We start from the raw sequence: 21,334 nt of genomic DNA on the forward strand, positions 1-21,334 counted from the left end.
AGAATCCAAGTTGTCGTCCAGGAAGAAGTCCAGATCCGGGGTCAAGGCGGAGTCCAAGTCTGGAAAGTCGAAACGTCGCAGCTCTGGAGGCCCGACTGCACTCGCGGCCAAGCGTCCGGCTAAACTGACGGCGAAAGAGCGACGACTGATTGAGTCGCCTGGCCCGAATGAAGTGTCCTGGATGTATTTTGGTGTCCGCATGAAACCTGGTAGTCCGACCGCACATGCACCGTTCCAGACGCTGGGTTTTCCGGATTTCGAGCCAAATCGACACGATCTGGACATCTTGAAAGACCGTTGTCAACCCGACGAGCTCAAGGAATTCCTGGCTACACGCCCTTGGGTCAAGATGTCCGGCGAGCGCCGGGCGGAGTTCTTCTTCCACCGACGTTCCAGTCTCAGCACAAGTGCGATCAAGGCAATCGAAGATTGGATTGATTTCATGGAAGACAATGCAGAGGCGTTTTGGCATGCGCTCCACTGGATCGTGCTGGATCGAGACTGCGACTCCAAGTTTGTCCGGAAGCTCAGCCTCCGGCGTGGCAAGAACCATGAGAGCATCAGGAAGCGGGCTGCCACCAAGGAGAAGCACATTGACAAGGTCGTCCCGGCTTCCATCTGGAACGAGCCGGGCATCTGGAAGTTTCCCAAGCGTGTCTGCTACTGGATCCTGATGAGTCGGGACCACACCAAGCCGGGAACCGATGTCCGCTACACTCTGAAGGAACAGATGGAGCTTCTGGATGCTCGCGAGCCGGCCCGTACGGAATGGGGACTCTGCTCTTCGGACGACGAGCGCATCGCCCATCTGCCGGAAGATGTTCGCCGCACTCTGATTCCAGCCGGACAGCGTGACTCGATCGAAGATTAATCTCCGGACCAAGTCGCAGGCGTAGCGTCCGCACTCATTATGCGTAATTCCTCTTGAATACATCTTCTACGTTTTCCTCATTCTTATCCCTTTGTCACCTCAGTCCTGAAACTCCAAACTTCTCAAACTCCAAGCTTCGTCTTTCCGAAACTCTCCACTCGTTCTCCACTTGACACTCTGAAAATATCATATCTGAACTCACATCGCAAATCTATCGATTCAAAGCACATTCCGTCGAGGGGCACATCCGCGCAGTCGATCCAGTTCAGACATGTACTAGGCTCTGGGGTGATCGTCCCCAGCCTGCATTGTCTGGAACCGGGCTCGTGCACGTGCACCTTGATTGAACGCGTACAACAATGCTCCACAACTGAGCTGAGACACGGGCAACCATTCGGGGTCGTCATACCCTTTCCACTTAACGAGGTACTCTCGAGTGCGTCTAGACGTTCGGGTCCGTTTAGACCACCTGAGGTCCAGAATATTCTCCACTTCATACTCGTCACGCTCGGAGTCTGGCTCCCAGCTGTCCTCCGGAAGTAAGGCCGCGTCGAAATCATCGTCTCCGGACACTTCGACCTCTCCGACTGGACGCTTCGGGAAGAGGGCACGTGGCTTAAGTCGACTGACATGGACCCAGGGATTAACCCGGTACCCTGTGTCACCAATCTTGAGCTTGACTCGGAAGTTGTCGTGCATCACTTCAATCCGGAAGGGGCCATGCCACATGTGGGCAAGTTTACGGCTGAGACCCGGCTGGACTTTCGGAATGTATAGCCAGACCGAATCTCCCTTCTCGAACCCAGACTTCAGTCGTGCGGACAGCTCTCTCCACCTTTGCGTCTGGACCTCAGAACGCTGGCGTTTCGCCTTCTTCTGCAGATCCTCGGCACATGCTTGCGCGTAGCTATATTGTCGTTGAAGCTTCCGACGCCACTCATAGGCAGTCCGCTCCGGAACGCTAGAGGGTTTCGGACCCAACATCGCAGACAGCGTCCCTTGAGCGTCCCAACCATGCACTAGGTAGAAGGGTGTATCCAGACGCGTGGCATCGAACGACGTGTTCAGAGCGAACATGAGCCTCTCCGCGTGGTCGTCCCAGTCACTTTGGTCCGCCTCAGCAATGTACGCTCGGATACTTCGAACGACAGTCTGGACGGACCGCTCCTGTTGACCATTAGCTTGCGGATGATAAGCGAGAGTGGCTCGCTGCTTGCTTCCCAGAAGTTCTCTGAACCGTGTGAAGACCTCACTCATGAAGCGGGGTCCTGATCATGTCGGACCATGGAGCTCGCTCCAAACCTCCGGAACACACATTCTTCGTAGACCTCTGCGACGTCTTGAGCAGTAGTCGACCGCATGGGCTTGCACATCACGAAACCGGAAAACGCATCCTGGAACAACAACAGAAAGGTGTTTCCACGTTCGGACTCCGGCATGTGAGTGACAAAGTCCATCGAGACAACTTCGAACGGACGTCTGGGCTCAATATTTCCGGGCGACGGTCCTTCGTTGGGCGGTCGTCCCTTGCCACTCGCACAGTCAACACACTCCTTGACACAGCGCTCAACATCAGCGTACATCCCTGGCCAGTAGAATTCCGAACGGAGTCTCTCGTACGTCCGGGTGATGCCTTGGTGGCCACCTTGGAAATCCTCGTGTGCGTAGTGCAGCATGTCTGGCCGCAGGGATTCCGGGATCACCAGTCTCGGCTCATCTTCAAAGTCGCGAGGGCGGTCTCGAGTCGATCGGGCCAGACGGTATAACACATTCCGAGCATCTAACGCAAACAAGTCCGCCACCTTAGCAATCTTGCGGAGCCTTCTCGGCGAGAATCCGTCGATATCCCCTTTCAGGAACGACTTGATTTCGGACAAGTAAGCATCCTGATCCTGGTGCGTCCTGATACGTCTCCACCGTTCGGTCTGATACTCGAGGGGACCCATGGGTCGCTGAGGTTCACCATCACCAGGAGGAGCAATGTCCTCAACTCCCGGATCCGGATGTACGGTGTCCCTGGCCTTCGACCTCGTCAACGCGGCGAAGACTCTTGCCGCACGAGAGAGCGGCGCGGATTGTGAGTCTGCAGCCACTGCGTCACCTTCCATCCGGGCCGAAGTCTCAGGACGCGGAGATAGGTCTCCTTCCAGATGGACCACCTTTGGCTTCATCAGCCTCTCCGCAATCTTCGACACTCTTTCCAGGTGTGTCCGCTCTTCGGAATCCTGAACAGTCCAGGACCCTCCGAGTGCCAGCGTCTTCGACGTCAGGTAGTCGGCAGCTTGATTGTACTCGCGCTTAACATGGACCAGTCGCAACGTCCGGAACTTATCCCTCTGGACTTCACACTCAGCCAAGTGTTTCTGGAGGTTCGGCTGGTGACAGTTGATGAGACCTTGGACTTGTTGAATCACGATCCGAGAGTCTCCCACAACCACCAAGTCTTCGACCTGACGGTCGAGCGCCATCTGGACTCCTTTCAGGAATCCATGATACTCCGCATCGTTGACTGTCACGTCGTCCAAAACGAAACCTCGGGCTTCGAGCACCTTCCAGCCGGGGAGCTGCCAGAGAATACACCCGCAGCTTCCTTGCCGAGTCGACGTCTTGGCCGCACCGTCGAAACTCAGGACGACGCCCTGATAGGTATCGTCGAGCATCTCCACACTGAGAACTGGGGGCTTCTGAACGCGTCCCTTGGCAGGTATCAGTGCTTCTGCGACTTCGTCCAAATGCTCACGCGGGGTGATCCCAGCTCCCATGATAGCCGCCAGACCGTCTTCATCCTTCTGGACCTTCCGGACGGTGATGTCCCAGTGTGAGAGCATAACCCCCCACGGAACACAGCGTCCGTCAGCAGACTTCGACTGGAGTATCCACTTGAAGACTGAGTGCCGAGTGTAGACTTCCAGGTGACAACCCTCGAGAAGTGTTCGGAAGACTTGAAGGACTCTTAGCACAGCAATCACCTCCTTTTCAGCTATGTGATAACGGAGCTCAGCATCATTCAGAACTCGTCCAGTAAATCGCACCGGTTGGATCTTTCCATCGTATTCCTGACCGAGGACCGCGCAAGCAGCCCAACGGTTAGCATGTGGGATGATCACGAACGGCTTTGTCCGGTCTGGATGCCGGAGCAGTGGGGTTGAAACGATCTTCTTCTTGAGAATCTCGAACGCAGCCTTGGCCCTGGTGAGATCTCGTCCGGCTTGCACTTGGTCGTCTGAAAGCTCGTACAAGACTGCAGCCACTACCGGAAAGTCTTCAATAAACTTATGATAGTAGTTCAGACTTCCAAGGAAGGACTGCACTCCTTTCAGAGTCTTCGGGAATGGCAGGTCTTGAACTCCCTTAGCGATTTTCGGAACTGCCCGAATCCCCTCTGCACTAATTTCGTGCGACAGGTATGGAATCGACAGCTTCCCAAACTCACTTTTCGGGAGACTCACAGAAATATTCCAGTAGCGCAAGCGGAATAGAAGAACATTCAAATCCTCACAAAGCTTGTCCCAGGTGGGCGCGCCATGTGCGATGTCATCAATATACGAGCTCCGTCCCAAAACCGGACCCATGCTGTCTGGAGCAGGGATGTTCCTCTGGAACACCGTCGCTGTATCCGTCAGTGCCAACACTTGGCCTTCGGAGTCACTCCTGGACGGGTCCAAGCTCAGGAAGTCCAGAACATCTTGGTCCACCTCCAATTCTTCTTCCGGGGACAGTCTCACGAAACCCCACAGGCAGTTATTAATCACTGCCTGGTAGACGAGAGGGGCATTCTTGAGTCCAAACGGCATCCGAACCCACTGGAAGTGCCCGAACGGACAGACGAAGGCCGAGATCAGCTTCGCACGCTTAGTCATCCGGATGGCCCAGAATCCACTCGCCATGTCCAGACTCATAAACCACATTGCACTCTCAAAGCCAATCAATAGATCGTCGATCAAAGGCAGAGGATAATTGGACAGTTGAATGAATCCATTCACCACTCGGTAGTCGATACACATCCGGATGTCCACGCCGTTCTTCTTCAGGACGATGATGATCGGGGAAGCCCACAGCGATTCGGAGTGTTCTATCAGCCCTGTCTCTAAGAGCTTCTTCAGCAACTCGTAGACCTTGATCGCTAAGTGTGGGGCGATTGACCTCGGACGCTGAGCAACTGGTTTAGCATCACCGACATCTAGATCACACCACACTCCACGAGCCGGCGCGGGGGCAGCATTCCCGTCTCCCAAGAATATCTTGTGGTGATACCTCAGGTGCATTCGAAGTTTCTCCTCTTCGGCCGAAGTAGTCCGTCCAGGTTCTCCAACGTCGGCCTTCTCGATATCACACCTTGGACTCAACTCTTGGAGTTCCGGAAGCATGGCCAGTTCGTCGCGCAGCTGAGCCAGCAACTCACTACCTTCGTGGATGTACACGGCTGGTTCCAGGTTCAGTTCTTCCGCACTCATTTGCATGCATCGTTCGTACTCCACTTCGAGCCTTCGGACCGGAATAGACGATCGTTCAGGGCTCCGATCAACATTCGGCTTGACTCCAACGGGGATTTCCGGAACGTACTCGGTCAGACACTCATCGTCAAAACTGATCGCGTCATAAAACTCGTCCAAGTCCGAACCGGAGTCCTCATCCGGGTTCCTATCAGGATCTTCGATCGTTACCAGCTGGACCTTCGCAACTTCGGACACCGAGCTCGCATTCTCAACATTCTCGCCTGGTCCGGGTACCTCACCTGGAGCAGCCTCAGGAACCGTGTATTCTCCTTCGGACGCTCCGGATATCTCGGTTTCCGAAAGGCGAGGAGTCTGATCCGGGCAACGACCTTCCGTCTTCACGCCAGGTTTCGGCTGCAGGCGCACCATGTGCACCTTCGCCGAATCAGCCGGTGACCGAGTGAGTAACTTCGTGGGCCACGTGTAATCGGGAGTTTGGACACACGGCGGTTCGGAACTCTGCTGCGCTCGAGCGAGCCGTTCCTCACGCTCTCTGAGCTCCCTCGAGTTGGTACTTTCATAAATCATCACTTGCCATTCTCGATACCTCCGTAATCCTGGACGGACAAACCTTCCGGCTGTCGGGAAAAATCCAAACTCCACAACCCGGGCCACCGCCGTTCGAGGGTCAATCCAGACTGTCTTGTCCGAGATGTTAACCACCTTCACAGCAACTGGCCAGGACTTCGCAGCATAGATAATCTGCGTAACCCAGCGGTCACCTCGCCCAGCCCAAACGACTTCGCGTTGCGGATTGCTCTGACCGTAGTCAATTCGGACGACGGCCGCCTCACCTGGGGCTAAGTACAGACTCTCTTTCGGAGTGACGGCCAGGTCCAGGCCACGTCCCATGTGGTCCGCAGTCCGACCAGCTAACAGTACCGTCTCTTCGTCCGGCAGCTTGACCAACCCTTCCTGAACACACAATCGAACCCCAGCCGAGTACATGAAGTTCATACCGAGAAGCACATCCACACCTTCGCCAATGTTCGCGACCCATAGTTCCATAATGTAGACCACGCGAGGTCCCAAGGTAATCTTCACCTCGGTAGTAGCCGTGATAATCGTCGGGACACCACCCAGTCCAGACACCCGGAGCTGTTTGCAAAACTTAAGCCGGAGTTTGAGCCTACGCGCAAGGTCCAAACTCACCATGCTAACAGATGCTCCGGAGTCCAGGAGGATATCCGTTCGATAATTGTTCACAGCGCCATGCACCATCGCCACTTTCTTGGTGTCCTCAGGGTTGTGCTCTTTCCACCACCCATACCTTTGGCCGGGCCCCAGTCGGAATTCGGGAGGGTCGTCTGAATTATTATCCCCCAGACGACCTTCTTCCAGCCGAGACCGCTCCAAACGCTGTTGATCGGATAGGTACTTGTCGTTTTCCTCTGAAATCACAGTCATGCATTGATGGTTATCTTGGTGCTTGTTCCTCAACTCTGGTCCAATATACACTAGGACACACAATTCCGGGGTAGTCTTGAGCCCGACGCGTTCTGGATCCCCATCCAGCGGGCTTGTTAGTTTAACTGTTGTTCCCCAGAGTCGACGTCCCCCTCCAGTAGTTGATTCCGGATAGCGGACGGAAGGTCCAGTGTACCTTGACGAGCGAGAGTCTTCACAGCTTGGAACTTCTTCCACTCTTCACATTGGTCTTCATGAAACTTCTTGCAGAATAGGCAGGGTCGAACCCTGCACAGGCGGGCAGGGTGCCCTTTCCGGCCGCAGCGATCACACTTGAGGTCGGTCCAGCAGCTCTCCGTAGAATGTCCAAAATCATTGCAGCGCTCACAGAACTTGGTGCGGTTCGCAGTGTCGAAACGAGGGGACCGAGGTGGTGTTCGGAAATCTCCGCTCAAGGGAGGTCTCCAACCTGAATTCTCCATAATCCGGAAGACAGTGCTTGAAATATCTTGCACGCGATCTTCGTCTCGCCTGGAATCACCTCCGGTCGGCGCTCCTCCAACAGCCGAGCTTGCCGTCGACGGAATGGCAGGAACTTCTTCCACCGCATCTTGGAACCGCACTTCCCGATCATCTTCACCTTCATCCGACACATCTTCGTCCTGAACCACATACGCGCGGCCGGCACGCTTCGACTGGAACCGTCCGTGCGGAACGTTGTCCGCCCGGAAGTCTCGCTTGGCCTGAGGAGCATCGTAGTCGTCGCCTTGGGTCATCTCTTCGTGCTGCTTTAGGACGTACTCCAAGTCACGTAGTCTCCGGATGCGTTGGCCTTGCAACGTCGATCGAAGGCGTGAGTCCAAGAGCTTCTTCGTGAATACCTTCAGATGACGTTCCCGCTGCTTGGACGACGAGTCGAAATCGATACCCGCCTTATCTGCCACCTTTTTCAGGCGATAGTAAAACTCTAGCGGGCTTTCTGACTTCCTTTGAACCATCGTGTAGTAGCGTTCGGAGTCTGAGGTCTTTGCTTTGCAATACATCTCACGGAACTCTTTCAGGAACTTCTTCCAGTCTCGTCTCACCTTCGGACGAAGGTTCGCGCGCCAGTTCCGGACAGCGGCGGACAACTTGAGCTTCATCTCGTATATCTTGACCTTGTCCGTCCATCCGCCCTGAGCCGCGATGCTTTGGAATCTCTCTAGCCACCTTGTCCGGACCGCCAGCGACGCCTTCTCATCGAAATCCTCCAGGCTGTTCGCATTCACATATGGCCGGAACGTGAATAGCGTTCCTCCGGGCCCTGCAACAGTCGGCGTGTTCGGGGCGACATCTTCAAACGACGAGCTATCAGGGCTGTCGGAGTCCGAAGAACTCCCGTCGGAGCTTGAGCCAGAATCGGAACTATCCGGATCACCACGGTGCTTGGGGGGGCTTCTTCGATTTCTCTCCACGGGACGAGGCGTCCCTTCCCCCTCGCTCTGTCGACTTGCCACTCGCAGACTTCCCCCGTCTCGCCGAGCCAGCTTGTGCCTTGCGCTGTGGCACGCCCTCCGCCTGCGCTTTCCGTTCGGGGCGCACGTCGGCGTGTCCTCGTGCGGAGGCGTCGGGGGCGCTCTCGGTCTTGGCGCGCGTCGGCGCGGCGTCGGCCTTGGTGGCGGCGCTGAGAGTCGCCCGAAGCTGGGCCGCCAGGAATTCGTCGAGGTTCGTCGAGGTCCGTGTGACATCTCCCCTGATTACGTCATCACTGATTACGCCACTGGATTCTGGACGCCTGACCTGACGACTGGTCGCCACTGGATTTTCCGTTGTCACATGAGGGTCCCGAGTTGCTGAATCAGGTCTGAATGCGAATGGTCGCGGAGGCGTCTGGGCGGATGTTGCACGAAGGTCGCGCAACTGTCCAGTCAGAAACTTCTGGACATTCTTGGCCGCCTCTCGCTCCTGGGCCCGCCCCGCGCGCATGTCTTCTAGCTCGCGCTGCAAGGACTCCATCATGGCCGCCACGAGCTGCGCTTCTTCGGCCTGACATGTCTCCGTCTGGGCACGATACTGTGCCAAGAGTGCGTCCGCTCGCTCACGTTCCAGACGCGCGGCTTCCAGTCGAGCGGCTTCCCTGGTCTCCACCTCGCGGCGTGTCCAAGTGTCGTCGGCCGGGTTCCGGGTGGACTCCTCCTTCGCAGGTGGGTCCCGAGCCGGCGGTCCGAACCTCCGAGCGACTTCCAAGTCCAGCTTGGTGTTCAGCTTCTCGAGCGCGGAGTCCTGGTGCCTCTCCATTCGGGCGACCGCCTCCTGCACCTGGAACATGGCGTTCAAGGCGACTTGCGTGCTTCCAGAACTGGCTGAATCATGGGATCGTCCCGAGCGGTACGAACGTTCAGACTGGGAGCGCCGGCTGGACCTGCGGCGGCGGCTATCATCGTCGCTGCTGGAACTTTCGGATGGCGACGGACTTCGACGCTTGGAGCGACGCCGGAATGCCTTCGACCTCCGTCCCCGGGCGTGCGATCGTTCGGACTCCGACATAACGACATCGTCCTGATCCACGCGCACCGGGTTCGGGGGGAGAGCTTCCTGGGTGACGTACATGGCCATCGCGGATTCGACCGGAGCCACTCCACCAAGCGTCTGGGCAGTCATCGCCATCGGAACGGCCGGCATGTGCGATCCAGCGTCTTGACCCCAGCTCAGTCCCGAAGAACCGGACGAGCTGTCCCTCGAGGTTCGCGATCCTGACGTGGCGCTAGCAAGCGACTCGTCCGAGCCACCTGACGTTCCGAAGAGGCTTGACGATGCTCGAGATTCCGACTTGACCGAGGCATCCAGACCGGACGCCACACTGCCAGGTCGAGCGCCTTCCAGACTTCGGAAAGCAGACGACGACACAGACTGCGGGGACTCAGGCGTCGGGATGGACGACGGAGGTGCGAGCGCCGGCACACGTTGGACGCGCTTGGGTCCAGGCTCACTCACCGCGGGGCTCCTCGGACTTCGCGGCGTCTGAAGTCCAGACACCTTGAGCATCTGGATGTAGCCGCGTCCCAGCAGCTCGACTTCGTGGTCGGTCATCTCCGCGTCAAGCTCCGGTGCAGCCAAGTCTGGACGCGATCGTTCGGGGCGAGCCGTCTGCGCTTGGACTTCGGTCGCCTTGGTCATCAGCTGCTTCAGCTCGGCCATCTCGATGGACAGCAACAGGAGCATCTCTTCGACGACGTGGCGGACCAAGTCCGGGTGCGCCTTGTTAGCTCGTGTCCGGAACCAGCCAGGAACCAAGTTCAGAAAACTGAAGCCGGACTCGAACAATTGCGTCTGAAGGACCGCAACACACTCGCGTGGGGAGAAGAGTCCGACCGGAATCGTCGCAGCCGTCCAGTCTCGGGTGACCCCAAACGTCCGACGTGTCAGCTCCATCTCGGCGATCCAAGCGTCCGCCTCCACGGCCATCGACGTCCGCTTCCGTAAGTACTCAGAGGTGGTCAGGATAGCAGACATGTAAGCCGTTGAATCCAAATGAGCTTGAGGCCATTCATACTTGATGTTCAGAGGAACACTTCTTTCGGAGACGTCCCTCTCCCATCGTCGCACTTGGTCAGCCACATACGCTTTCACTTGAACTTCCGATGGAGACACCGGTGTCGGTCGGACTTGAGTCAGCGTTCGGGCAGAAGCCGTTGCGGAGGGCTTCGGTGAAAACACTTCTGTGTCCTCGAGCACTTGGTCTTCCCGAACCGTAGACAGGTGAGATTCCTTTTTGACCGCCGGTTCGACCTTCACCAGCTGCACTTCGTCGTCCAGCTCGGAGTCAACTTCGACAACTTCGACGTCTTCAGCCGGACCTTCCAAAGGCTTCTTCGTCCCAACGTATTCGACTTCGTCGTCGACGTCCGAAGCCTCGACCTCATGTTCCGGTTGGGGGGAGTCCGAAACTCGACCACCCACCGGGGGCTCAACCACATCGGCGCCTCCCGCAGACGCCTTGGCGGACATGTCCGGAGCGGACTTGTCCTCGTCGTCCGGACCTAGCTTCGAGTCCGCCGACATGGAAGTGTCAGCATCTTCCAGAGCCGTCTCTTGGTCGCCGTTCTTGGACACTTGGTGCGCGTCTGGAACAGCGGGTCCAGAAGTCGTCTCGCTTGGAGCTGACGCTTCCTTCGCTTCCTTGGCAGCCTTGCGTTTTGCCGCGTTGGCCTTCCGGGCGTCACGTTCGACGTCTTCCAGAGGTCGATGCGGCTCGACTCCCAAGTTCGCAACTCGGCGCGACTGCCGGCTTGGTTCAGACTCCGCCGACTGCCGTCGCTCTTCCTTCTTCCTGCTTCCACTTCCAGCCATATCAACCACGGTTAGAAGATCGTTAACAGTCAACACCCTAGATCTCAATCAATATAATATAAAAACAATTCGGTGAAATTCCACGGACTACCAAATCCGGGCACGCGCACCAGCTGTGGCGAGGCGGGTGAGCGCCTTTTGCCGCCCAGGTGTATAGCACGATGCCACGGGGCCGCCCGTCCGGAGAATTACTCCTCCTTACGGATTTTCCCAATGGGGTCAGACTCCGATAGCAGCACTAGGTGCTCCCAGCGGAGGTGGCGTGTGACCTTGTGAATCCCTGTAGGTGTCGTTTATCTTCGATAGAACGAACTCCACCTGATGAGTTGTCTTCACAATGATAAGGTCTTGGGTGTAGAGCGCTTACGTTACTTCAAACGTAGGTCTCCACGACTGGGGTTGAGATCACAAGCAGATCCTTCCAGCCAAACCTTCAAAATCAGAGAGTTAATATGCAAATATACAAATATACAGCCGCTACTTATTCTTTGGGGGCCCTTGAGCGGGGGCCCGTACACCGGTCTACTGGAGTTTCTTCCGGACCACCGGTCGAGTCCGAAAGCACCCTTCACTCACGCGCACCAGCTCCCGCAAGGAGATAATTAGCTCCAGGCGGAAGACTCTCCAAATGTTCAACTCCGAAAAGGAGAACAACCTCCGGTCAGACAATATACAATCCTATCACACAGTAGTCAATCAATCGGATCTAGGGGTGACTACACACAACCTCCTAGAAACGCAGTTAATATGAAATGGGACCTCCGAATGGAGGACCAACAACTGGAATATGAAATAGGACAGGTCACTTCGGAGCGCGCGTCGCCCGATCACCGCCTAACTTGGTCTTAGCCTTTGGGAGAGTTCCACGGCGGTATTCGCGGTCACGACGCGTCCAAGCGCAGGTCTTGTAGCTTAGGGCCGCCGGCAGGGTTAATCCCTCCGGTCGAGGCTTGTTCCTCTCGCTTACTTGACAGCACACCTCGTCCCTGGGGACGGGGAAGCACTGCGCCCTTCTTAGCAAATTGAACTCTCTGATTATCTTTTCTTAGGCTTCTGTATCCACTGTTCTCTCTGGAATCAGCTCTTTTATCTTGGTTTCACTATAGTCGGGGCGTGGCGTAATCACGTCGCATGTCGAGCAGGTCATGGATAGGGCAGGAATCTGGTCAGTGCATAACATATCATGGTCGGTCGTCTTGGTCGGTCGTTAACATCTTGGTCGGAGTATACTTGAAACTTGGAAGGCCTTTCTGGGTACAAATCAGGCTGGGACAGGGCGCGACCGGTCGCCCATCGAAGATCTTCGTCCGGAGCCTGGTGTCTGGAATCCTGCGTCCGGGGTCCGGAGACCAATGAGTCTGGAGTTTGACTTGACTTTACTATGGCGGGAGTCTGGACGATCTTGAGCAATCTTCTTCGGCTCTCTGTCTGGACTTGCTTGAGTCTTCTTTCTCGCTTGTGTCTTCGCTCTTCTCTTGTGCTCTTCCGTCGCATGTCTTACGGGCCTGTCGCTGGCCGGGTCACTGAGCAGAGACTTGGGCAAATTTTCTGGAGCCGCTTCGTGTCAGGACGCTGATGATGGGACGCGTGGGTACAAGATTGTGGGTACAGGATGGGCATCTACGTGGCACTCGCTGATTGGCTGAAGGACCTATCCAGTTAGGAATCCAGTAGAGTGTATCCAGCAGGAATATCCAGTAGGCTTAGAGGTAGCACGCAGTTCGCGAACTAAGGACCTAAATCAATCACTTTGCATTCTGACATCAAGAGCTCAAACGACCTTTACTTTTGGTTATGAGCCCAAGCCCCACTTTCCCTGCTGAAGACTCCGACTACGCTTTCGCCATGGACGCCGCCTCGACCACGACCTCTCGCATCAACAAGTTCGACGGAACCAACTTCCACACGTGGAAGTTCAAGATGGCGATGGTGCTCGAGGAACGAGACCTGTGGGAAGTGACAAGTGAAGAGATCAAGCTGGAGCACTGCGCCACTACGCTGGACCAAACGACGTTCAAGAGGAAGTCTCGCAAGGCGTTGGCGATCATCTGTCTCGCGATGGAAGATTCGCAGCTGCCGCTGGTCCGGTCGGCGAAGGATGCGTACGATGCATGGTCAAGACTGGAAGGACACTTCGAGAAGAAGAGTTTGGCCAACAAGCTCTTCCTTCGTCGACGTTTCTTCACGACGATGATGGCGGAAGGTGATGATGTGCTGGAGCACATCAACAAGATCAAGACTCTGGCGGAGCAGCTCGACGCAGTGGGCGCTCCGGTCAGCGAGGATGACTTGGTGATCACGCTTCTTGGGAGTCTCAGCGAGTCGTACCAGTTCCTCATCACGGCGTTGGAGTCGAGAGCCGACTCGCTGTCGTGGGAACTCGTGACGGCTCGGCTGCTGCATGAGGACATGAAGCGCAAGGAGCAAGGTGGCGGCGTCGACGGAGCCGCGCACGGTCAAGGCCAAGCGTTCATGACAAGCGACAACGGCAAGCGCAAGGGACGGCAGGCGACCGCCAACAAGGCCAGCGCCTGCCACTACTGTGGGGAGCAAGGACATTGGATCGCCAAGTGTCCTGTGCGAATCCGCGAGAACGCGGAGCGGCAGAGGCCGCAGCGAGCGAACGTCGCGCAGAGTGAGGACGACTCTGGCGACTTCCTCTTCTCGGTTGGTGGTGGGAGCAACACCACCAAGTCGAATGAGGTGTGACTGATCGACTCGGGTGCGATGCAGCACATGACCAGTTCCAAGAAGTTCATGAGGAACTACAAGAAGATCTCGCCGGTGGACGTGCATCTCGCGGACGACGGTGTGGTGCAAGCGATCGGGAGAGGCGACATCGTGATGAAGATGCAGACCCCGCGCGGCGTCAAGAAGGGTGTGCTCACGAATGTGTGGCACATTCCCAAGTTGTCGCGCAACCTGTTCTCCGTCGGCAGATTCACCAAGGACGTCGGGCCTGTGACATTCGAGAGCGACGGGTGCTTCACGGAGACGAAGGACCCAAGTGGAAGCTCGGTGCTCGCGAAGGCAAAGGCTGTTCAAGCTGAGCATGACACCGGTGATGCCTGACGAGGCCAATGTGGCAAGCTCGAAGGATCGCAAAGGGGTGGATCTTCATGCGCGTTTGGGTCACGCGCCGAATGACGTTCTTCGGAAGATGGTCTCAAGTGGCATGGTGACGGGTGCGAAAATGCCGACATCGTTGAAGAAGTGAAGCCAATGTCGTGGGTGCCAACAAGGGAAAATGGTGCAAAAGCCCTTCCCAAGCAACCCGAACAAGCGCAAGTACAAGCCGTTCGAGTTCCTCCACTTCGACATCTGCGGGCCCATGGAAGAAGAGTCGCTGGGTGGCAGCCGCTACCTGTTGCTCATCACGGACGAAGCCAGCGGCTGCATGTCGGGATTCTGTCTGCGAGCCAGGTCGGAGAGCGAAGGCTGCTTGCGCCGATTCATCACCAAGGTGGAGAAGCAATTCGATGCCAGGGTGAAGTTCGTGCGCCATGACGGAGCCAAGGAGTTCGCGACCAATTCGCTCTTGGCGTACTACGAAGACCACTGTTGTCAAGGGATCGCCTCGACCAGCTGCGGTGTACCAGTAAGGTACCGGTGTGACCTTCACTCAGTGGTGCCGCCATCATTCGTGTGATGATGGGACGAGGATTACGGGACGCTGATGATGGGACGCGTGGGTACAAGATTGTGGGTACAGGATGGGCATCTACGTGGCACTCGCTGATTGGCTGAAGGACCTATCCAGTTAGGAATCCAGTAGAGTGTATCCAGCAGGAATATCCAGTAGGCTTAGAGGTAGCACGCAGTTCGCGAACTAAGGACCTAAATCAATCACTTTGCATTCTGACATCAAGAGCTCAAACGACCTTTACTTTTGGCTATGAGCCCAAGCCCCACTTTCCCTGCTGAAGACTCCGACTACGCTTTCGCCATGGACGCCGCCTCGACCACGACCTCTCGCATCAACAAGTTCGACGGAACCAACTTCCACACGTGGAAGTTCAAGATGGCGATGGTGCTCGAGGAACGAGACCTGTGGGAAGTGACAAGTGAAGAGATCAAGCTGGAGCACTGCGCCACTACGCTGGACCAAACGACGTTCAAGAGGAAGTCTCGCAAGGCGTTGGCGATCATCTGTCTCGCGATGGAAGATTCGCAGCTGCCGCTGGTCCGGTCGGCGAAGGATGCGTACGATGCATGGTCAAGACTGGAAGGACACTTCGAGAAGAAGAGTTTGGCCAACAAGCTCTTCCTTCGTCGACGTTTCTTCACGACGATGATGGCGGAAGGTGATGATGTGCTGGAGCACATCAACAAGATCAAGACTCTGGCGGAGCAGCTCGACGCAGTGGGCGCTCCGGTCAGCGAGATGACTTGGTGATCACGCTTCTTGGGAGTCTCAGCGAGTCGTACCAGTTCCTCATCACGGCGTTGGAGTCGAGAGCCGACTCGCTGTCGTGGGAACTCGTGACGGCTCGGCTGCTGCATGAGGACATGAAGCGCAAGGAGCAAGGTGGCGGCGTCGACGGAGCCGCGCACGGTCAAGGCCAAGCGTTCATGACAAGCGACAACGGCAAGCGCAGGGACGGCAGGCGACCGCCAACAAGGCCAGCGCCTGCCACTACTGTGGGGAGCAAGGACATTGGATCGCCAAGTGTCCTGTGCGAATCCGCGAGAACGCGGAGCGGCAGAGGCCGCAGCGAGCGAACGTCGCGCAGAGTGAGGACGACTCTGGCGACTTCCTCTTCTCGGTTGGTGGTGGGAGCAACACCACCAAGTCGAATGAGGTGTGACTGATCGACTCGGGTGCGATGCAGCACATGACCAGTTCCAAGAAGTTCATGAGGAACTACAAGAAGATCTCGCCGGTGGACGTGCATCTCGCGGACGACGGTGTGGTGCAAGCGATCGGGAGAGGCGACATCGTGATGAAGATGCAGACCCCGCGCGGCGTCAAGAAGGGTGTGCTCACGAATGTGTGGCACATTCCCAAGTTGTCGCGCAACCTGTTCTCCGTCGGCAGATTCACCAAGGACGTCGGGTCTGTGACATTCGAGAGCGACGGGTGCTTCACGGAGACGAAGGGTCTCAAGTGGAAGCTCGGTGCTCGCGAAGGCAAAGGCTGTTCAAGCTGAGCATGACACCGGTGATGCCTGACGAGGCCAATGTGGCAAGCTCGAAGGATCGCAAAGGGGACACCACGTCGTACCTCTGGCACCTTCGACTTGGTCACATTGGCCATGGCGGTCTAGACGCCATCGTCAAGAAGGGCTACGGCTCTGGCATCGACATGACGTCGGTGAAGCAGTGGGAGCTGTGCGACGGATGCTCACTCGGCAAGCAAACGCGAGTGAGCTACATGAAGTCGTCTCCAAACCGTGCGAAGCTAGTGCTGGAAGTGGTTCACAGCGATGTGTGCGGCCCCATGCAAACGTCTACGTTTGGTGGCAAGCGCTACTTCGTCACGTTCATCGACGACAAGTCGCACTTCTGTGTGGTGTACTTGATGCGGAACAAGTCGGAGGTGGCCGCCAAGTTCGCTGAGTTCGTTGCGTTGGCTGAAACGCAGACCGGCAAGCGTGTGAAAACGCTCCGGAGCGACAACGGTGGCGAGTACACTTCGCGCGAGATGGCCAAGTTCTGCAGCGACCGTGGTATCGTGCAGAAGTTCACGCCGCCGTACACGCCACAGCTGAACGGCGTGGCGGAACGGATGAACCGGACGTTGGTGGAGTGTGCGCGCTGCATGTTGGAGCATGCCGGGTTGTCGAAGGGTTACTGGGGTGAAGCGGTGGTGACAGCCACGTTCCTCCGGAACCGGTGTCCGACACGCGCCATTAGCCACGACAAGTCGCCGCACCAAGTTTGGACGGGAAAGAAGCCACTGCTGGCGAACCTCAAGGTGTTTGGTTGCCACGCGTACGTGCTGGTCCCGAAGGCGAAGCGGTCCAAGTTTGACGCCCGGTCGGTGCGTTGCCGGTTCCTGGGGTACTCGGAGCACGAGAAAGCGTATCGGTTTGAAGAGATCGAGAGCGGTCGCGTGTTGGTGAGCCGCGACGCGCAGTTCATGGAAGACGTCTTCGACGGTGGGAGACGCAAATATGCTACGAAGGAGGTGGTGATTGGTCTTCCAGATGAAGACGATGAAGATGCCACGGATGAAGAGACTCCGTCCGAATCGGATGAGGACGGCAGTGAGGATGAGGCTGCGCGGGATGAAGACTTCGAACCCGGCAGCAAGCGACACCCGCGGACGCAGTCACTAGAAGAAGCCGTGGAGGTGCCGAGGGCCAAGCGATATGCGCCGCAAAATGGACGTTCTGTTGCAGGGTACTGAACCTTGGTACACTGTACCAGTTCCGAGGTACCCGAACCGGTTAACCGAACCGGTCCAATACGACCACACGTTGATTAGACGAGTAGGTTGATTGGACGAGTAGTGTAGAATGATGGTTGATTAGACGCACTAGTTGATAGGACGCACGGCCGCGTGTCTTTAGCACTAGCCGAGGGTGTAAGCTCCAACAATCCAATCACTTCTGAATTTCGATTCAACCCCCCAAGTGACCTTCCTCGCCTCGACCCAAGCCTCGGCGGTGTCTACGACCAAGTCTCCAAGTGCAAGATCCCAGTACGACCTTCTTCAGGTGATGAGCCCAAGCACCATGTCCTCTGTCCAAGACACCAAGATCTCCATCAACAAGTTCAACGGCGACAACTACGCCACGTGAAACCGCTACATGCGTGGCGTGTTCCTGACCAAGTCGGTGTGGAGCGTCGTGAACCGCGAGACGAAACCAAGCTTCGCGGACACGAGGGCCAAGGACGACTACGTCAAGTCGAGCAACATCGCGTTCGGCCTGATGTTGCTCCACATGGATGCTGACTACCATCATGTGGTCGACGACTGCGAGGAAGCGTGGGTGGCCTGGACGCGACTGCGTTCGCTCTACGGGGGGTCGCAGAAGGCTGGACGCATCTACCTGAAGCGCCAGCTCTTCAGCATGGAGATGGCAGAAGGCGGCAATGTGCTTCATCATTGCAATGAAGTCCTCAACATCAGCGCCAAGCTCAGCAACATCGGCGCCAAGATGGAGGATGAAGACGTGGCGATCTGCTTGCTCAGGAGTCTGCCCAAGAGTTTCGAGAACGTCGTTCTCAACTTGGAGATGAGCAACGCAGAGCTGCGCACTCAAGATGTGATCAAGGTGCTCACGAATGAGCACATCAAGCGGCAGGGCGAGAAGACGGCTCAGGTGAAGATTGAAGACGCTGCGAGGGCCTTCAATGCCGAGCGTGAAAGTCGCCACTGCACGTACTGCGGAAAATCGGGGCACGTCGTGGAAAAGTGCTGGACCAAGCAGAAGGAAGAGAATCGAGGTGCACGACGTGGCCGGTCTGGTCGCGGTGCGAACAACATCCAGTGGCGTGACGACAGCGATGACGACTGCGTCGCGTTCGCGGTCTCTATGGAGTGTGGAGTCTCCAGGACCAACAAGTTTCAAGGCTCATGGGCGATCGACAGTTGTGCCACGCACCACATCTGCAACGACAAGGCCAAGTTTGTCGACATCAAGGGGTGCGACGAAGGTGAACTCACGGTCGCCAACGGCAACACGGCCAATATCATAGGAGTCGGGACGGTGGTGCAGCGGGTCACTTTGCCCAACGGCAAGGAGCGCGACATCCGCATTCAAGATGCACTGTATGTCCCAAGCATGAACAACAACCTGCTCTCGGTGCCGCAGATCAACCGAAGCGGACTGTTCAAGGAGGTGTTTGATGGTGCTGAAATGCACATCGCACAGAAGAAGTCGAAGAAAATCGTGGCTTCCGCGGACCTGATCGACGGTCTCTACTGGCTCCGAGTCCCAAGCTGCGCTGCGAATTCGGTGTCCAAGGCGTCGGTCAACGCGGTGGATCTTCATGCGCGTTTGGGTCACGCGCCGAATGACGTTCTTCGGAAGATGGTCTCAAGTGGCATGGTGACGGGTGCGAAAATGCCGACATCGTCGAAGAAGTCAAGCCAGTGTCGTGGGTGCCAACAAGGGAAAATGGTGCAAAAGCCCTTCCCAAGCAACCCGAACAAGCGCAAGTACAAGCCGTTCGAGTTCCTCCACTTCGACATTTGCGGGCCCATGGAAGAAGAGTCGCTGGGTGGCAGCCGCTACCTGCTGCTGATCACGGACGAAGCCAGCGGCTGCATGTCGGGATTCTGTCTGCGAGCCAGGTCGGAGAGCGAAGGCTGCTTGCGCCGATTCATCACCAAGGTGGAGAAGCAATTCGATGCCAGGGTGAAGTTCGTGCGCCATGACGGAGCCAAGGAGTTCGCGACCAATTCGCTCTTGACGTACTACGAAGACCACGGCATCGAAGTGCAGCCCATGGTTCGGTATGCGCACCAAACCAACGCGACGGCTGAGCGCGCCAACCGAACCATCGTGACCATCGGCTGCAGCATGCTTCACTACGCCGGGTTGGACAAGACGTTCTGGGCGGAAGCAGCGATGACGGCGATTTACATCAAGAATCGTCTGCCGTCACCCAAGTCGCCCGACAAAACTCCGTTCGAGATCGTCTACAAGTCCAAGCCCAACGTCAAGCACATGCGGATCTTCGGGTGCAAGGCCTACGTTTTGACGCCGAAGGAGAAGCGACTCAAGTGGGACCCGAAAGCTCGTGAAGGAATTTTCATGGGTTACGAGGAGCGTTCCAAGGCGTATCGAGTTTATGACATCGAGGCGGGGCAGGTGGTGATTTCTCGCGATGTCACATTCGATGGGTCAAGCTTCGACGACTCCAAGGCTGTTGATGGTGAAGAAGTCAACCGACTTACCGACGTTTTCGACGACATGCAAGTCTCCGACGACTCCGGCACAAGGGTGTTCACGCAGGCGGGGAAGCGCAAATCGCGTCCGGACAACCAAGATCGCGACAATGTTCGACGTCCTCGTCGCAGTGCTGGACTCGAAGAAGCAAGTGCGCCTGGACGCTCGGAAGATGAAGACCAACGTGAATCTACGGCGGCGCAAGAAGAAAAATCGGAAGACGACGATGAAGTCGGCTCGACCCCACCCATGTTCTGGCGTGCGAGTGCGAATGCTGTGGAAGCAAGTGACAGCGCGGAGCCGAAGACGTTTCAAGAAGCTGTGAACGGACCAGACCAAGTCCAGTGGCGCCAGGTCGCGCCGAACTCAGAATCAATCGGCTGCGACTTCTCGCACGAAGTGAGTAGCAGATTCGATTGCTGGTGCGCTTTGTGGAACCTGCGGTTCTTGCAGCCAGCGATATGGTACCCTGGCTTCCTCGTAGATCTTAATGTTCTTCATCGGCTTGCCATTTCGCCGAGCTCAGCGCAGAACACCTTGAAGGCCATTACACCGCCTCCCTGCGTCGCCTCTGACAGCGCCATGTACTCCGCTCCTGTAGATGATAGCGCACCGTCCGCCGTTTTGCTCCTCCGCGATTACTCCGCCGTTCAGCGAACGCGTAGGCCGCTTATACTTCTTCTCGATTCGATGTCACCAGCAGTGATGCGTCGGAGTAGCCCAAACAACTCCGCAGCCGTCACCCTTCGAGGAACTCGATTGCCATGCGAGGCGTGTCTTGCAGATACCGGAGTACGCGCTTGAGGGCTTACCAGTGTGGACGGACGAGGTCCGGCGGCAACTGACTCAGACACGCCTACTGCAGCAGCCAGGTCCGGACGCGTCGCCACCATCAGGTACATCAACGCGCCGACAGACTCCGATACGAGCACGTTCTTCATCGTATCTTTACTATAGCGCAACACCCTCGCACATGTTCTTGAAGTCAACTTAAGTCCTGGATCCTGCGGCGTCTTCTTTGCACGGGTTGTCTGCTATGCCGAGACTTCAGCATCAGGATCGCTGAGAAACTTGGTCTGAATCGCATCGTCCCTTGCCGGACTCAAGTCGTTCTTGATCTCCACGCCGAGGTGAAGTAGCTACAGGCTCGCCAGGTCTGTCATTTCGAACCGTTTGCTGAGTGCGCGCTTGAGTCGACTCCATCAGCTCGTCGTCGTTGCTGGCCAGGATCAGGTCTGTCCACGTAGATGACCACGAGATCATGCAGTGTCCGGTCGGTTTCACGTAGACGCAATGGTCGGACTCAGTTCCCTGGTGAATCCCAGCTTCAGCATGAACTCGTCGATGGTCTTATTCCACATGCGCGGCGACTTGCTTCAACCCGTCAT

General features: G+C 56.8%; 5 protein-coding genes across 5 annotated transcripts; all 5 read left to right on the top strand.

Moving 5' to 3' along the window:
• Positions 1 to 12,948: 12,948 nt before the first annotated feature.
• On the top strand, positions 12,949 to 14,175 carry IUM83_19576 (gag-pol polyprotein; the record flags this gene model as incomplete). The annotated part of the gene is made up of 2 exons (XM_067944628.1): positions 12,949 to 13,770; positions 13,837 to 14,175. The coding sequence occupies 2 exons, from the start codon at positions 12,949 to 12,951 to the stop codon at positions 14,173 to 14,175; spliced, it is 1,161 nt and encodes a 386-aa protein (XP_067792987.1).
• Positions 14,176 to 14,350: 175 nt separating this feature from the next.
• IUM83_19577 (Integrase catalytic core protein) lies at positions 14,351 to 14,867 on the top strand (the record flags this gene model as incomplete). The annotated part of the gene is made up of 2 exons (XM_067944629.1): positions 14,351 to 14,706; positions 14,816 to 14,867. The coding sequence occupies 2 exons, from the start codon at positions 14,351 to 14,353 to the stop codon at positions 14,865 to 14,867; spliced, it is 408 nt and encodes a 135-aa protein (XP_067792988.1).
• Positions 14,868 to 15,049: 182 nt separating this feature from the next.
• Positions 15,050 to 15,499, top strand: IUM83_19578 (Copia proteinlike; the record flags this gene model as incomplete). The annotated part of the gene is made up of 1 exon (XM_067944630.1): positions 15,050 to 15,499. One exon carries the CDS (start codon positions 15,050 to 15,052, stop codon positions 15,497 to 15,499), a length of 450 nt encoding a protein of 149 aa, XP_067792992.1.
• Positions 15,500 to 15,929: 430 nt separating this feature from the next.
• Positions 15,930 to 16,253, top strand: IUM83_19579 (Transposon-encoded protein; the record flags this gene model as incomplete). The annotated part of the gene is made up of 1 exon (XM_067944631.1): positions 15,930 to 16,253. The coding sequence occupies one exon, from the start codon at positions 15,930 to 15,932 to the stop codon at positions 16,251 to 16,253; it is 324 nt and encodes a 107-aa protein (XP_067792993.1).
• A 14-nt stretch (positions 16,254 to 16,267) lies between these two features.
• IUM83_19580 (retrovirus-related pol polyprotein from transposon tnt 1-94) lies at positions 16,268 to 17,455 on the top strand (the record flags this gene model as incomplete). The annotated part of the gene is made up of 1 exon (XM_067944632.1): positions 16,268 to 17,455. The coding sequence occupies one exon, from the start codon at positions 16,268 to 16,270 to the stop codon at positions 17,453 to 17,455; it is 1,188 nt and encodes a 395-aa protein (XP_067792982.1).
• Positions 17,456 to 21,334: the final 3,879 nt, after the last annotated feature.

The sequence above is a fragment of the Phytophthora cinnamomi genome, assembly GCF_018691715.1.
Source record: "Phytophthora cinnamomi strain GKB4 chromosome Unknown Contig31, whole genome shotgun sequence".
NCBI classification, from domain to species: domain Eukaryota; phylum Oomycota; class Peronosporomycetes; order Peronosporales; family Peronosporaceae; genus Phytophthora; species Phytophthora cinnamomi.